The sequence below is a fragment of the Astatotilapia calliptera genome, chromosome 13, assembly GCF_900246225.1.
Source record: "Astatotilapia calliptera chromosome 13, fAstCal1.2, whole genome shotgun sequence".
NCBI lineage: Eukaryota > Metazoa > Chordata > Actinopteri > Cichliformes > Cichlidae > Astatotilapia > Astatotilapia calliptera.
This window is the reverse complement of record NC_039314.1, coordinates 21,782,910-21,798,285: the sequence shown is the minus strand read 5'-3', so window position 1 is coordinate 21,798,285 and position 15,376 is coordinate 21,782,910. Positions and strand designations below refer to the sequence as shown.

Here is a 15,376-nt window from a genome sequence, read left to right as displayed (position 1 = left end):
ACATAACAAAACTGGAAAATTCCTATTTTTAAAAAATACCTAAGATGTTCCAACACCTCCCAAAGCTTTGGCTGGACAATGATTAGGACAGTCTACCGTGACTGACTGGCCGGTAGACCAGAGCATGTCACCTCAAGGTTTTTTCTTTATTTAGTGCATAGATTTACACTCACCATCGCATATTTTTTTTTTTTTTTTTTAGTAAATCCAGCTAGTACTGGGTTAGACTTCCTTTTGCTTTCAGGAAGTCTAACCTGGTACTCCCTAATTCTTCATAACATAGATTCATCATGGAGCTGGAAACATTTCCCAGAGATTTGGTGCATATTGATACGATGGCGTCACTACAGATTGATTGGGTGCACATCCATGATGCACTACATTCCATAGGTGCTCTATTGGATTGAGATCTAGTCTGTGGACGCCTTGTGAGTACAGTGAATTAATGTTCAAAGTCTGAGATGGTTTGAGCTTTGTGACAGTGGTGTGTTTTTGTAATCTAATGTTGTTGGATATTGGTGAGTACAGAAAATAGGATAATTACTCAACTATTGCACCCATTCTGGCCTTCTTCAACGTTCAATGCGTTGTTCATTCAGAGATGCTCTTCTGCATGCCTTGGTTCTAACAAGTGATTATTTTTGTCACTATTTCTCAGTTTCAGATCATTCTCTATAAACCCTAGAAATTTTGTGTGAAAAAGTCTCAGTAGTAGTAGTTTCTAAAACACTCAGACCTATCTTTCTGGCAAAACAACAATGTCATGTTTAAAGACACCTAAATTGTATCTACTGTATCTGTGCAACCAGTCTGCCTGAAAAATGCAGCTGCATACACACACATAAAAAAAAAAAAACCAGCTTAAAACTCATATTTTTAAACTTGCTTTTGGTTGATTTTTGTTTTTATGTTCGACTTAAATTTCAGCCGGTTGTATGGACCGTGCTTGCCCTCCTAAATGCATTAAGTTGTTGAACAGATGTTTACAGTGAAGTGCCTGGTGAATGTATATTGATAGCCATATAAGTTGGGCAGAACAAGTGGTGTTCACAACAGGAGCCATACTTCTGCTTAGAGTTGTACATATCTGTAGCTTTTATGATAGAAAACCAATAACACATTTTTGTTTCCAATTGGGTTTATTTGATGTGTTTATGTAGCGTGTATAGTACAATGTTAGTTTTCCCCCGATACTAAATTCAAAGGTTTTCAAAAGGTTTACAAAAAAAGCAGTAAGGAATTGGTGACTGTGATTTTCAGCTTCAGTGAAAAAAAGATATTGTCAGACAATATAAAGATATATCAAGAAGATAATCTATTATGCAATTACAAAATGATGGTCAAACTAATATTTTTGGGATAAGGGATGTCCAATGTCTCTAACCCTCTGTTGCGAACTCGAACCAAAACACATAGGCGCACACACAGAGGTCTGTGCACCCAAGTAAGCACTCCATCTGTCCACTGAGACCAGCAGCTGGTTGGTGGCAGGAAAGCCCAACATAAACCTGACCTCTTAGACCCCGCAACAGGACATGCCATCCATTGTATCTACTGTATCTTTGCAACCAATCTGCCTGAAACATGCAGCTGCATACACACACATGCATGGACATCCTCCCCTTGCCATTAGAATCATTATCTGGACACTGATTGTATTAAGGGCAGACCCACAAGACTAATTTCACTAAGTGCAAAAAGCTTGTGCTTATTTTGTGTATGTCTCTGTGTGTGTACACTATACAGCTGTTTGTCTGCTTGTGTAATCATGCATTAGTTTACGGTCTCTGTTTTGGCCTCTTACATCATCGGGCTCTGCTACTATGAAGTGTTTTGCTGTCGTCTCCAGTTCAAGTTGATTGATTTTGGTCAAGTTTAGATGAAGAAAAATGATTGTTCTCAGTGGAGTGGGAGGAGCAGGAGAGATTGGAGAGAAAAAAAATGAAGTATGTTTATATGTTTGTGTGTAACCAGTTCAGAGTTGAAAGAACATTTTTAATCAAGTTGCGAAGTCGCTGGTGCAGGCAGTTCTGAAGTCCTACCAAACAAGATATCAACTTTTAATGTTTGCGAAAATCTGTTGTTTAGAAAAAGAAATAAATCATTTATTAGCACTTAAATTGTGAACACATGTTAAAAAGTTCTGCAGAAAAAGCTGTTTTCAAAGTGTGCTTTTGGAGAAGTGATGTTGAACACGGCCTGCAGTCAGTTGAGTGAATGTTATGGCTCCTCTTTTTTTGTGTACTTCAGCATTACGCCGTTCTGTGTCCACTTACTCAGTGGATTTTGAGAAAGGGGTCTGTTCTGCATGCTGGACAAAAACAAAGTGACTTCTCCTCCTGGTACTATTACTGAGTGTTTACCATTTCCTCTCTGCTCTTCTCTATCCTCAGATCACCAGAAATTGGAGCGGGAGGCGAGGATCTGTCGCCTGCTGAAACATCCGAACATAGGTGAGTGACCTTTGGGAGCCAAGAGATTAAATGATTAGTGACACAGCTGTGATAATGCAGATGTTTCATGAAAACATCTGTAGAAATTTGAACAAAACAAAAGCTACAGCTTTTTTTTGTTTTTTTTGTTTCAGTTTTATTCAGACCAGAGATCAGAGTAGATCAACATTTAATGCTGTTGTATTTAATACAGTGTGTTACTTAAATAGGCCGTACATCGTCATTTGCTACAGAGATTTTGCCCTTAAGAATAACTGTAAGTGTGCTGTAAAAGTTACGTGTGAGTAAATGCTTAACTGCTTTGATTGTTAGGCATCACCCCAGCTAATTTGAGGCTGTTAACTGGACCTCTTCATCATGTTTGTGTTTTTGGTGCTCATAAATTAGCACCTTGAGGTAACTTTTGTTGTGATTTGGTGTTACATAAATATAGTTGAATTGGATTGAACTGAATATTAGCACCCTTTAGCAGCTGTCGGTGTCTCAATGTTTATTTGAGTAACGGTTAAATGGGTACAGTCAGATACAAATAATGGACCTTAATGCAACAGCCCTGTAATAAATTCTGTCTTTCAGATCTTGTCGTGAGCACTTTTGGATAAATAGTTCTAGAAACAGTTCTCAGTTCACCTTCATTAACATCTTAGAAGCTTCAGTTTGTGAACATGTGTTTTGATAATCATATTCAAGCCATTCCTATCAGGGAGGATGGGCTTAAGAACAGAAAACGTGTTACAGCCATATTCACTTCTGGTTTTTCAGGGGCTTTTTGCTTTATACCTATACTTCATCACGTGAAACATGCTCAGTTGCTTACAGATCAGATTTGGCCAATATGAATGTGAAAACCAACAGTTTCCCTGAAAGCTGAAACCTTGTGGTTGCCCAGTTTTGTTTTGTTTTTTTATATAGAACCAAAACAGCAAGAACAACTGCACCAAAGTTGGGTTTCATTTCAGTGTTGTTCAGTTTAATAATAACTTTGAAGCAAATGGCCCCAGGTGATATGCAAATCAGCCAGTTACCTGGCCTGTCGCTGTGTGGGATATTTGCATGGTGCAACTGGCCAGCAGCCAACAAGACAAAGTGAGTCTGAACGCCAACACATGCTAATGCGATCAGCGCTGTTTACTTTGTGTACTGTGCGTCATTGTTTTGTGTATGTGACACTGAATAGTTAATGGCCACTAGATATTTCCCTCAAAATTACCACCAAGTAAACAGAGAGCAAAGACACTAAAAATAGTTCTTTATTTGATCCTTACACTGAAGCTTGCAAAAAGAAAAACTGTATTACTACTTAATTTGCAAGCTTGATGGTCTTGGTGCGGTATCAAAGTTGTGCTTTTGGTAAAACATCCTCGTTTCTGAAGAAAGAAGTTTAGCCAATCTGCATACGGTACAGTAATCAGCCAAAAACAAGGGATATAGTAGTATCAAACTAATTATAAATAATGAAAACAGGGAGCAGGTCTCTTAGTGTTTGTATCCAAAAGGCTGTTTGTTTGTTGCCAATCTGCCAGGCAGCACTGTGACTACATACTGTACCGTCTCATCATTTCAGATAGGCGCCGGGTGCTCCGGGAAGACTGAGACACCTTCTATCACTGACCTTGTGTGTGTTTGCAAAGCCATAATAATATTGTCATTTCACTGTGTATGTTCTCCTGGCTTTGTTCCCAAGCTAGCAATTAATAACTTTCATTATTATCATTTTTATTAAACAAAATAAAAAAATAAAAGAAGTTTGCTGACTGTCTTGTCAGGATTTGAATGCTTTCCTTGGGATTTATTTAAATATATGAGCATGTCTGTTTAGCCATGCATGAGTCCCTGAGCAGTTTCTACTTTGACCCACTGCTGATGGAAAAAGTTGTAAAACAGGCATCATTGACTCAGGTGAAGACTTGTTGGGTAACAGGCCTTTTAGCCTGCCAGTATGAAAAATGGCACCTTCTGCTGACTTACCTGACTTATGAAACTGATCATGGTGGCTCATATTACTACAGGTGTTACTGCATGGTGCTGCAGTACCTGTATCTTTGGCATAATGAGGCCCCAACCTTTTATTTTATTCTTCGTCTAATACAGTTTTTACTATCTTCTATAGCGTCTCAGTGATGTGTAGAGGCTTTCTGAGCCAAGTTTAGTTGATTAAGGACATTATGAAATAACGATCTACTACTCAGTTTCTAGAACCAAAATTTCCTAAAGACATCGAGATTTTTTGTAGATTAGCCTACCTCTTTACAAACCTATATCTGCATACCCAGGCCTACAGGGCACCCTCTTTTAATTTACTTTAATCTCCATTTACACAGGCCTACACCAGTAAGTGATTTGTGGCAAGCCAAAATCATTATAAACTTCAGGAACTGGTAAATGACTGAAATTCATGTTTTTGTCCACTAGGTGTTTAGCATTGGGAATCACATTTTTGACCAGAGGGTCACAAACTGGTTTCTAGACCTTTTTGACTCGGCTTATAGTTGTTATACAGGGTGGGCCATTTATATGGATACACCGTAATAACATGGAAATGGTTGGTGATATTAAAGTCCTGTTTGTGGCACATTAGTATATGTGAGGGGGCAAACTCCTCAGAAGTCGGCCATCTTGGATACAACTTTTGTTTTGTCAATAGGAAGAGGGCCATGTGACACATCAAACTTATTGGTAATGTCACAAGAAAAACAACGATGTGCTTGTTTTCAATGCAACTTTATTCTTTCATGAGTTATTTACAGGTTTCTGACCGCTTATAGAATGTGTTCAATGTGCTGCCCATTGTGTTGGATTGTCAATGCAACCCTCTTCTCCCACTCTTCACACACTGATAGCAACACCGCAGGAGAAATGCCAGCACAGGCATCCAGTATCCGTAGTTTCAGGTGCTGCACATCTCGTATCTTCACACCATAGACAATTGCCTTCAGATGAGCCCAAAGATAAAAGTCTAAGGGGGTCAGATTGGGAGACCTTGGGGGCCATTCAACTGGCCCACGACGACCAATCCACTTTCCAGGAAACTGTTCATCTAGGAATGCTCGGACCTGGCACCCATAATGTGGTGGTGCACCATCTTGCTGGAAAAACTCAGGGAACGTGCCAGCTTCAGTGCATAAAGAGGGAAACACATCATCATGTAGCAATTTCAAATATCCAGTGGCCTTGAGGTTTCCATTGATGAAGAATGGACCCATTATCGTTGTACCCCATATACAGTACCACACCAAACCATCACTTTTGTTGGTCCAACAGTCCTGGAGGGATCCATCCAATGTGGGTTAGTGTCAGACCAATAGCGGTGGTTTTGTTTGTTAACTTCACCATTCACATAAATGTTTGCCTTTGTGAGTAGCTAATATCTGCCGAAGGGATGTTTGACTAATGCCACTCTCCAGTGACATGCGGCGAGTGCTACGCTGTGGACTCTTGCTGAATGAAGCTAGGACAGCCACTGATGTTTCTTCATTAGTGAGTTTTCTTGCGTCCACATTTTGGCAAATCCAACACTGAACCAGTTTCACGAAACAGTTTGCTGACTGTAGCATGGGAGATGGGTGGTCTCGTAGGGTGTCTTGCATTGAAATCTGCTGCAATGACCCGGTTACTGCGTTCACCAGATATCAACACGATTTCGATCCGCTCCTCACGTGTTAACCTCTTCGACATGTCAATGGCTGTGATCAACTAACAAGCCTGAAGTGACTGCACGCAACCTCCAACCTAAACACCTAAAGTTGATTTGCAGATTTTTATTTGATGGCTCTTTCTGTTTCTTTGTGTGTTTCTCTCCCTCACTAGTACGACTGCATGACAGCATCGCAGAGGAAGGCTTCCATTACCTTGTCTTTGACCTGTGAGTGAATCACAGTACAAACACACACATTACCAGTTCAGGCCTTTCTTCCTCTGTTGATCAATTTTTGTTTATTGTCTAGAGGTAATGACTCCAACTTTACAAAAAGAACTCACTTTTTCTCATGTGTTAGTCCACAAATAGCAGTTAATTGGGGTAAAAATGGAAAAAAAAGACAAACTGATCTTTAAAAAGCATGTTTTGGTGATATTGTCTGCAGTATGCTTGTTTTCCATCTGTGCTGGGGATCTTCACTCAGAAATAAACACAAAATACAAAGTTTCTATTTTTCATGTATGTTTCCGCAGAGTCACTGGAGGCGAGCTGTTTGAGGACATTGTCGCCAGAGAGTACTACAGTGAAGCAGATGCCAGGTACACTAAGTTAGCACAAAATTGATTTTTGTGCCTTTTTGTTTTTGGTTGCTGTGAACTCTCATAAAATGTTTTGCGATTTGAATCTGTGTTAATGTACTTTGTGCTGTAGCAGCAGAACCATTGCTTTCTGGCACAACCTGTATACACTTTATTTTGGACCAAGTGACTCAGTGCTTTTAAATTTCATTAATAAACAATGACAAAGCTGTCCTCTGAGTTTAAAACTTATTTTTAGTTTGTTGTCCGAAGTTGAGGTTTGTTTTTTTGCATTACCTACATGCCTAAGCGCTTAACCATGATGTAAAAGCTTTTAATCAGTTAGATAATGACTTAAATAGCAGAATTAAAAAAATATGTCAAAACTTGCAATAGAGAATGCGAAAGGCAATCAATAGAGTTAAGGTAAGTACAAGAGGAAAATAGTACAATAGGCATTATACTAGATTAGGCTGAAGATAAAATAGGCTCAGTAACACATGAAAAATAATAAATGTCATATATGTGTATGAGGAAGCTGGGTAGGGACAGAATAAATGGCGGGATAAATTTTAAGTCCTGTTGTGCTCTAATTTGGACACTCTTGATTCTCTCTCGCAGAGAGACGACAATACTCCCTAAATCTGTCTCCCCCTCCCGCTGTTGTCCCTTACTTCACCTTTACTAAATGCCAAGCTCAATTTATTTTAAGAGAAATAATAGCAACTTTAACTGAGCCGAAAGAATTGTAGATATGCATGCTGAGGACAAGCTTACATAAGACTCCCCCCTCACACCCTGCCCACATTTCTTTCGTCACGTTCATTTACTTAAAAAATGCACCACATACTTCTTCTTGCACCACTTATCCTCTGCTCCAAGTACACGGGAATGTTGCTCAAAGATTGCAGGTACATTTATAAATCTTACATGGCTCATGGGGGGTTCATAAATAAATCAGGTGTTTAGCTTAGTGTAATGTGGGGCTTTAGTCAGCCAAATTGTTGGTTGACTGAACTGTTACCTTCTAATCAGTTGATCTGTTGCTGGGGTAGGTTTGATTATGCACTTAATCTCTAGTTTGACTATCTGTCACAATGTGTTGAGTACACTCTACCTTCTAGCCTTTTTAGCCTGATCTAATTATAAAGAAATATAAAAAGCTAGAATATAAAATCATTTAAACAGTGTTATTTTAAGCAAATATAACCACAGACTCTGAGCCATTTTTTCCATTTAGATTGGAGAGTTTAGATCCTTGGATGAACTATTGACATCATGGCTGGATACAGTTTACTTTTTAAAATAGTAACAAGACCAAACAACAGTTTCGATGTGTTCACACATACAGAAAGCCTAAAACCTTACCTTGCTGCTAGTTAAGTGCTTTATAGTTTTGCGTTCATCATCATCTCACAGGAAAAACCTCAGTAAATGCAAACATTTTAAGCTGTTAGTCGCTCATAGGATTGGGCATCTACAGTCATGTGAACAGGCAGGTGTTTTTCATTTGGAGTCTTTTCCTCAGCTATCGAAAATAATGAATCAGGCCAAAAACTGTCAATGCTGCACTTTTCTCCTTGAGAGTATACCCTTGTATATCCAAATAATAATAATTTTTTATTGACTTGGGTTTTTGCGCCTTTGTTAGATAGCACAGTAAAGAGAGACCGGAAGGCAGGGAGAAAGAGGAAGACATGCAGCAAAAAGCCACTGGTCAGAATCAAACTACTGCATTCAGCCTTGCGGCATATGACTGAGACTACAGCCTCAGTGTCAAAATGAGCAACAGGAAATGATTTTGTGTTGCCCATCAACCACTAGAATGTTGCAAATTTGGTGAAAAAGACCCTGGTTGCAAGGATTTAGTCGATCAGCCAAAAAAAAAAGTTAGACAAAATTCTTCTGTAAGGGCGAGGTAAATGTGATTTACGGGCACATTTTCTGAAAGGGTCTCCTTCAAGACATTGATAGTGCTTCTTTTGCTGAAGTAGTCACACAGCAACCATAACTAGAGAGCAGCTCTTTTCTCACGTCTACACTGCTGGTGTGAAGGGGATGTGAATGCCAGTTTAGCGTCTGAAACACTCACTCACACACACACCCCTACACCCTTCCTGTGTTGCATTGTGGGTGTCTGTTACCACGGACCCACAGCCACTAATGATCTGACATTTGTAGCCACTTTGTGATTGGCCAGCTGAGCAGAACTAAGGAAGCAGTGGGAGAGCAGAGCATTGTATTCCTCTTTGTAGCCCTTGTAACAGGTTGCATTGTCTCTTTAGAAAGAGTGTCTGGAAATGGGTTGCTGTATTTTCTGTATCCTGCTTTCTTTTTCACCGTGTCATCCATGGGCCACTTGGGATGACTGAGGCCATAACCTGGCTCTTAATGCAGGGTTACGTCAAGGCTCTGGGTGTTTTTGGTTGCATATAATAATGGCAAAGCTTAAAGCGCTTCGTAATTTTGTTATGTGCCCAGTGGAAGAGCTGTCTACCAATTTACTTTAATACTGTGACACTATACAGTGTGAACAACAGAAACCTGTTCAACCATATCCTCTTTTTTTATCTTTTTTGTGGCATTTCTGTCTTTACTCGTATGCTCGTCGTGTACTTTAACTGTCACGTAATATGAATTCCACCCTAAACTAGTTTCTTCTTCTTCTTCTTCTTTTTTAAAACTTCTGCTTCAGTCTGCATTTGTGATCTCCTGTGGATTGACGAATGTGTCTGCCTTGTGCTCCTCATCCTTCTCTGTCTCTTCCAGCCACTGCATTAATCAGATCCTGGAGAGCGTCAGCCACATCCACCAGCACGATATTGTCCACAGGGACCTCAAGGTGAGTGATCACACACCTCTGGTGAATATCGAAGTACCTTGTATACTATATAAATCACTTGAATAGTGACTAGCACTTTGTTGTAAATGAAGATTAAAGACGTGTGGAAATTCGCATCATGTCTGAGCGCTCTTGCACACACGCACAGACATCACGCAGTGACGTTTAGACCAACTTAAGGGATGAGCGTCATCCTTCTGCTCACCGGCTTTCTTCTGCATTCCCAATCCTCTGCCTACACCCCTCCTCCCTTTTATCCGTCTCCCTCCTTCCTCTCTATTGCTCTCTGCCCTCCTCCCCCTCTCCCTCCTGCACTGCTGAGGAGTGACGAAAGCAAACCAGCTGCTATTAATAGCGGGTCGGTGGGTGAGATGACGGCCAGTGACGATTTCCCTTGCAGCAAGTCTGTGCACCCCTGGCAGAAACCAAAACCACTCTGCAGCTGTGCGCTTTCAAATTTCGTTAATTTTAACGTTAATACAATAATATTAAATAAAGACAAGACTAATCTGAGATCTAAACACCTGGATAATTGTACCAGTACTAAGTTCAGAGCCCTAAACTTTTAAGGTTACTTAACTGTCTGTCTACTTTTATGTGACAGTGTAAAATTAAGCCATTACTCTGAGGGTAAATAGACGAACATAATTGGACGATGCACAATCGTTTTTTTTATCCGAGTGGTGTAAATGGACTTGTGTTACTTCTCATTGATTTTTTTATTTTTATTTTATTTATTTATTTTTTTAGCTTGCCAGTGGATGTCAGTATCAAATGCACTTGGAGAGGGAAGAGGTTTAGAAAGATGATAATGATGATTGATGATGAGGGCTATGGACAGCAATGTATTAGATTAGTTGTTAATGTACAACTCCCTTTTCATGTTTCATAACTGCTTTCATGCTGCACTATTATAGTCTTCTCAAATGGTACACTAGCATACAATTATACACTCCGACGACCTGCTGGTGGGGCAGCTATTATAAACCCATTCTTTAATGCCTGGATATTGTTCCAAAATCCTAAACATATCAGGCTGAATTTGCAAATAACTAATTGAAATATGTCTGTTTAATAGAATAAACACTATCAAAACTTGAAGTCTTGGATATTTTATATAGTACAGACTTCATTATATATCACATTATATGCATTTGGCATGCATTTGCCCAAAGCAATTTACAGTAAGTGCATTATCATCATAGTTGCTTAAATGATGAGCTGGAAAAAACTGAGTCAGGGAAAATACTGGAAGGGTCTGGCAGAGTGCTTAAAAATGACTTTTAGCCAACCGTGAACCTGTAGAAGTCGAGATTTTTGCCATTAGGACTAAAGCGTGTAACTTGCATACTGATGTAGTGAATTTATTCGTAAATAATTGTTATTTTCCACCTGCCAGTGATTACAGAGCAGCACGATGACTCATCCAGAGTTATTTTAGTGTTGATGAGTGTAAGGCTATTATTCACTATCTCTTAGCTCGGTTTTGGTCTCTACTATCACACATTTTCTATCAGCAAGTTTCTTATTGCGTCTCTTTTATCCGGGTTGGTTGTGCAGAACAAGTGTTGAGGCTAGCTGAGGTGAGAGAGAGAACCAGACACTGTGGAAACTAAAAATGTGTTCATCACGATTAAAGGGACCCTTTCATAGTGACACAGTTTCACTTTGATTTGACACATTGTTATTATAAATATATAGATATATTTTTAGCAGCTGTCAAACTACTGATCTGGTAATCTTTATACTATCAGTGACTAATTGCTATGCACTATCTTAGTGACTAATGTAGTCATGTATTTAACAACGCAGAGTGAATACCAGAATCAAAAACTCCAGTGTCACTCTGCATTTGCTTAATGCACAAACAAGTAACTTTTTACAACACATTTGCCATCTCCAACTTGCTAAAGTATTTTATCTATACATTGGTTTTTCAATGAAGAGGGTCTTAAAAGAATTACAATCCCTGATTTCATCACATACAGGGAGTGCAGAATTATTAGGCAAATGAGTATTTTGTCCACATCATCCTCTTCATGCATGTTGTCTTACTCCAAGCTGTATAGGCTCGAAAGCCTACTACCAATTAAGCATATTAGGTGATGTGCATCTCTGTAATGAGAAGGGGTGTGGTCTAATGACATCAACACCCTATATCAGGTGTGCATAATTATTAGGCAACTTCCTTTCCTTTGGCAAAATGGGTCAAAAGAAGGACTTGACAGGCTCAGAAAAGTCAAAAATAGTGAGATATCTTGCAGAGGGATGCAGCAGTCTCAAAATTGCAAAGCTTCTGAAGCGTGATCATCGAACAATCAAGCGTTTCATTCAAAATAGTCAACAGGGTCGCAAGAAGCGTGTGGAAAAACCAAGGCGCAAAATAACTGCCCATGAACTGAGAAAAGTCAAGCGTGCAGCTGCCAAGATGCCACTTGCCACCAGTTTGGCCATATTTCAGAGCTGCAACATCACTGGAGTGCCCAAAAGCACAAGGTGTGAAATACTTAGAGACATGGCCAAGGTAAGAAAGGCTGAAAGACGACCACCACTGAACAAGACACACAAGCTGAAACGTCAAGACTGGGCCAAGAAATATCTCAAGACTGATTTTTCTAAGGTTTTATGGACTGATGAAATGAGAGTGAGTCTTGATGGGCCAGATGGATGGGTCCGTGGCTGGATTGGTAAAGGGCAGAGAGCTCCAGTCCGACTCAGACGCCAGCAAGGTGGAGGTGGAGTACTGGTTTGGGCTGGTATCATCAAAGATGAGCTTGTGGGGCCTTTTCGGGTTGAGGATGGAGTCAAGCTCAACTCCCAGTCCTACTGCCAGTTTCTGGAAGACACCTTCTTCAAGCAGTGGTACAGGAAGAAGTCTGCATCCTTCAAGAAAAACATGATGTTCATGCAGGACAATGCTCCATCACACGCGTCCAAGTACTCCACAGCGTGGCTGGCAAGAAAGGGTATAAAAGAAGAAAAACTAATGACATGGCCACCTTGTTCACCTGATCTGAACCCCATTGAGAACCTGTGGTCCATCATCAAATGTGAGATTTACAAGGAGGGAAAACAGTACACCTCTCTGAACAGTGTCTGGGAGGCTGTGGTTGCTGCTGCACGCAATGTTGATGGTGAACAGATCAAAACACTGACAGAATCCATGGATGGCAGGCTTTTGAGTGTCCTTGCAAAGAAAGGTGGCTATATTGGTCGCTGATTTGTTTTTGTTTTGTTTTTGAATGTCAGAAATGTATATTTGTGAATGTGGAGATGTTATATTGGTGTCACTGGTAAAAATAAATAATTGAAGGTTCAAGGTTCAAGGTTCTTTATTTGTCACATGCATAGTTATACAAGTATAACACACAGTGAAATGTAGCCTGACACGCTGAAATGGGTATACATTTGTTTTTTGTTAAGTTGCCTAATAATTATGCACACCTGCACACACAGATATCCCCCTGAAATAGCTAAAACTAAAAAACAAACTAAAAACTACTTCCAAAAACATTCAGCTTTGATATTAATGAGTTTTTTGGGTTCATTGAGAACATGGTTGTTGTTCAATAATAAAATTATTCCTCAAAAATACAACTTGCCTAATAATTCTGCACTCCCTGTAGGAAATACTCTGATTTAGTTTATTTTTGTTTTGTTTTTTACCCACAAGAGCATCCAGGGGATAGAGCTGCTGAATGCAGTACCTGCATTCGAGCCATAAAAATACCAATAATGGCATTGAAGTGTGCCACGGAGAGGTGTGACCTCACTCGCAGACGCATGTCATATTTTTCGCCTCTCTGTCATCCTGGAAGGGCCACTCGCTCAAGGGAAAACAAGAATTCGAGAGAAAGAGTTGAGTGCTGTCAGCTGGTGGCAGACTGGGTTGTCATGGTAACTATAGGGTGAGGTCACCCGGTTGCTGCAGCACCAGAGTAGGGACTGATTATGCCACCCCCCATTTATCTATCTATCTGTCTGTCCCTCTGTTCTTCTGTTGCTTTTACTTGCCCTCTTTTTGGTCTCTTTTTCCCATTATTTCAGCTCTGCCCTGTTGGGTGGGTTGTGGGGTGGGGGTAGCAGGAGGGGAGGGGTGGAAAACTACACAGGGAGGGATAGACTGACAGATGAGAAGAAACGGACTAAGAGCCCAGCGACTGCTGGTACAAGCTTCTGACATCCACCCATCCATCCATCTGTCCAGTTATGAGGCACTGAGGACTGCTAACAACTACAAAGACTTCTGCCCTTAACACAGACACACACACAAACATAGACACGTCAGGCCTGACACTTGGGACTTGTAGTCTTGAGTGCAGAGCCGCACCATTTACCTTGCTCAGGTTCACCATTAGACCCCAGTAACACCTGGGATTAAGTTGACACTATCTGGATCTGATCACAGGCATTGCTACATCTGGGAGGTTAAGCTTTTAGCAGTGGCATCGTGGTGCAGTGGTTACTGCTGTTGCCTCAAAGCAAGAAGGTTCTGAGGCGTTTCCACATGGAGTTTGCATGTTCTCTCTGCACCTGCGTGGGTACAACTTTCCGCCACAGTCAAAAGGCATGTATGTGTGTGTTTGAGGATGCAGTTGTACATGTCACTATGACTGACTTGCAGCCTTTGCGGTGTTGACCCCACGTTTTTGCCTAGTGTGAGTGGGGATAAGCTTCCAGCTCCATCCAACCCTGAATTGGAGAAGTAATTAGGAAAATTGGGGAAAGCTTTACCTGGACAATTTTAACTGTTGTTTTAACTTGAAATGATGAATCAGGTTTCTGAAGAACAAGGTTAGACTGTACGGACTTGTTTCACACGTGGTTGAGATCAGAATGCTGGCTGGATGTGACGTTGCAGTTTCCATTGCATTCTAACTAACTACACTCTGCACCAGCCTAATGTGAGACTTCAGTGCACTTTGTTTACCCCTCTGATTTTGAATAGCTGCTATGGAGAATTAAGGTGTAACTCTAAAATGTCAGAAACATGAAACCAGAAATTGCTAACAGGATGAAGTGAACCATGTCTTCAGTTAAGATGATATTCCTCATACTTAGAGCAGTATTAGTAACATGATCAAGCATGCAATGTTGCTTAAGCAGGATCAGTTCATTTTCAAATATATATTAAACATAATTATTATTTTGAATAATGGGGTCAGTATATGTGAAAGTAACCCCTGTGAGTCATAATTTCAGGCTACAGACTCCTCTAAATGCTCTGTTTAAGACATGGGCTATCCTTAATATTGGCCAGGTCTCTCTTGAAAAATAGATTTTAATCTCAATGAGACTTTTTACCTGGATAAATAAAGAATAATGAAATATGGCCATGGAGGTTAAACATCTAACTGTAAGAAGCCACACAGGCCTGCTGATCTATGATCTGATTATAAGGTGCAGCCATCAGAATAAAGTTGATTTAAAAGAAGGAAATGATGTTTAAATGGTGTTTTTCAAACACAGGATGAACTAATGTGCTCCATCAAGGCCCAGTGCAAGAGTAATGAGGGTATTTTAACTTTAAGTAATGCAGAGCTACTGCTCTAAGCTGGTCCCAGTTAAAGTCTGAGAGGGCTAAAAGTAGATACTGCCACTTGGACAGAGACAACCTGTAAATTATGTTTACCTGGTGTTGAGAATGAAAAACCTGAAACAAGTTGAAATAAAACACTGCTACTCATAATCAAGTAACACGATTAATCTATTTTTAAAAAAACAGCTGTGACATAAGGGAAAGAGGCAAAAGAGGAAATGAGTTAAAACACACTTGATGCATCCTTATGCTTGCCAAGTCTTGACCTTTTGCACAATAGTGTCATCAGAGGGACCGAGTAAGAATGCTGTGTTAAATCCTGTGACA

At 40.1% G+C, this 15,376-nt stretch overlaps 1 protein-coding gene across 22 annotated transcripts in view; it reads left to right on the top strand.

The window, feature by feature from the left end:
• Window positions 1-15,376, top strand: part of camk2g2 (calcium/calmodulin-dependent protein kinase (CaM kinase) II gamma 2) — an 84,777-nt gene that overhangs the window by 39,199 nt on the left and 30,202 nt on the right. For all 22 annotated transcript variants that reach the window (XM_026190675.1, XM_026190676.1, XM_026190674.1 and 19 more), the window contains exons 3-6: window positions 2,394-2,453; window positions 6,261-6,315; window positions 6,624-6,689; window positions 9,438-9,510. In XM_026190675.1, the coding sequence (XP_026046460.1) occupies window positions 2,394-2,453; window positions 6,261-6,315; window positions 6,624-6,689; window positions 9,438-9,510 (254 nt within the window). The remainder of the gene's footprint in view (window positions 1-2,393; window positions 2,454-6,260; window positions 6,316-6,623; window positions 6,690-9,437; window positions 9,511-15,376) is intronic.